Source organism: Penaeus japonicus, unplaced genomic scaffold, assembly GCF_977035675.1.
Source record: "Penaeus japonicus unplaced genomic scaffold, GWHDUDI00000001_assembly GWHDUDI00000035, whole genome shotgun sequence".
Taxonomy (NCBI): domain Eukaryota; kingdom Metazoa; phylum Arthropoda; class Malacostraca; order Decapoda; family Penaeidae; genus Penaeus; species Penaeus japonicus.
In genome coordinates this window covers 9129801-9132300 of record NW_028234437.1, presented here as the reverse complement: position 1 = coordinate 9132300, position 2500 = coordinate 9129801, and the positions used below count along the sequence as shown (strand labels likewise).

The window sequence follows — 2500 nt, the reverse complement described above, 5'->3', positions numbered from 1 at the left end:
GAGCCGGTTGTTGTTTGCAAAGTAGTACCAGAGAGATAACATATAAAGGTATGGCAGGAAAGGTATGTGGAAAAAGCTTTCAACATAACAGAGGCAGCATATTTCTATCATGGTGAAAAGTGTGATTTTTATTTATTTATTTTTTTACTGTCATTGCAAAGAAATGGGACAATAAGTAGACAGGACATATTACACTTTTATTTGTGTGAATATTACAATAAACTCTGTGGGTGTGGCTGCCATTATACTTCTAGCAACTCTACCTGAGGGTTGGTGAAAGAAGATCAACAACCACGCTGAAATCCTAGTTAGGCTATATGACTCAGACGTTGTGTTTTTCTATACTGCCTGATTTTGGCATTATTTCTACCAAATTGTCAAGCCCTCTTGTAGCCACACAGGCATCTAATATACCTTGAAAGCAGCTCTTGCCATCCACAAAGGACCACCTTTTCAAATGTTCAGAGGGAGATAACTGTATCTTCTATAGCAAGCAGGATGCACTGCCACAAAAGAATGTCACATTGGTACAAGAGTGACCTTGAGATAGTTGCATTGGAGGAGGGAACAGTCTAAACACCTAAAAAAGTCCTTGAAGATTACAGATTTCTCATTACTTCCCTTTGCATGAACTTTTTAGTTATCATAGATGTCTTTTGTAAGAGCCTAGACCCTTTCTCTCTCCTACCAGGTGTCTCAAGATCATCACTATGTAAGTGCAGTGCACTTGCTATTAACCCATTGCATACAGGTGTCATGACATACAAGTCGGCACTGATTAGGCCTAAGAGATGGGTGTCAATGGATACATGACGCGACATCGGGATCTGCTCACAGTTGAAGCATGCACACAGTCATGAAGTATCATGGCAATAACAGCACTAGATCTATAGCTACAGGGTTCCAAAATCAGCCTAAACTCACATTTTATGATGGATTTATGGAAAAATATTGTTTGGGCTAGTCTGCGCTACCCAGAGGGCAGAGAAAACCCTTTCCCCGTCCGCCTTGACAACCAGTTAGGTTGTTAGGCGCTCCGTCAGCCATGAGTTAATGCTGTGGTTTCCTCCCATCTTATTATATTGAAAAAAAGGACTTATGTGGATGGGAAAGCTGCTTTTGAGCCATATTAGAGAGACTGCCGGTGCCTCTTAATGGCCCTCACAATTGAAACAACACCTAAGTTAACCCATTCATGACAGGGCTATTCCAGCTCTGAATGGTCAGAATGCAGGGGTTTTCGAATGCATAAGCCAAATGCCTTGGGAGTCTCGGGTGCACTAGCCGCGAGCCTGGCTTGTCCACTCGCTCACCCCGAGCGCTGGCCTTGAGCAAATATCTCGTTGCCGGCATCTGACCCAAAAACCAGGAAACGTGTCAGCACATCATCCAGCCCGAATGGGTTAAATGATAGGAGTGAAGAGAAAGGTATCATCCTAGTCATGTGGGATAACTCAATTTTCTAATTGGTTGCATGTCCCCCCTCAACAATGCTCAGCAAGGGTTGCCAGATGTATGATGTCAGCCAAACTCTTGTCATTCCTAGTAATATTCACATAAATACATAGAAAAACAAATTGTGCTTCTAAATTATCCCCTGCGTATAAAAAATGGCATGCTTTACCATTCACTGCCAGTGTGGTATTTGAACTTGGATCTGGAATCTTTCTGATATCCCAATTTTCTTGCTTTGACAAAGTATGAAAAAATTTAGATGATTGAATAAGTTGACATAGGCTATGCAAGAAGAACATGTTTACACCTATGTTTTAACCCATTCATGCCAGGGCTTATATTTGCATAATACCACTCCTGCAAGCTAGATAACAAGTGCGTGCAATGACTAAGCATGAGATCTCTCTCTCGGTGTGATGCCACACTGCACCTGTATGAGCACTTTTCACCCCCCTGCTTCTAAGGGGTGATAATTGGAGGTTTTTGTATATGTTTACATTATTTTCACAAGTGGATAAAAAGTGTCTTTACAAATGGAACTCCTCTGATTATGTGCATATGTAACAATGTAAAACATACATTTTGAGGGAGAGATCTTGACTTTCTATGACGTCACCCAGAAAGAGCGAAAAATTGCACTGATGTGATAACACATCAACCGGCAGGAATGGGTTAAAAGATAATGGCTGGTTTATATATTTCTTTGAAGTTACAGGGTTCTATAATTTATATGATAAGGTTATTTGAAAATCAATATTTGTGTATTAATGTATTTCTCTATTATACAGCATTTTTGCTTTTATTTTCTTGTGATTAATAAAGCAGATATATTTTTATAGATATTTTTGGGACGGGCTATTTTGAAAATTAATACCACAGACATAAGTTCAAGAAACTGGAAATAAGATAACAAAAGATAGATTTGTAAGTTATCAGGAAAACACAAAAAAGTAGAAAAAGTTATATTCACGCTTTGTTTTTTGTTTTTTTACTGATAAAAGATGGAGAACGTAGAGGTGATGGGACGGGCACTAGACCCTGCTCA

At 39.5% G+C, this 2500-nt stretch overlaps 1 protein-coding gene across 5 annotated transcripts in view; it reads left to right on the top strand.

Moving 5' to 3' along the window:
• LOC122266381 (ankyrin repeat and IBR domain-containing protein 1) overlaps positions 1-2500 on the top strand; it is a 33519-nt gene that overhangs the window by 21670 nt on the left and 9349 nt on the right. For all 5 annotated transcript variants that reach the window (XM_043036114.2, XM_086531319.1, XM_043036122.2 and 2 more), the window contains exon 15: positions 2457-2500. This exon is cut by the window's right edge and continues 82 nt beyond it. In XM_043036114.2, the coding sequence (XP_042892048.1) occupies positions 2457-2500 (44 nt within the window). The remainder of the gene's footprint in view (positions 1-2456) is intronic.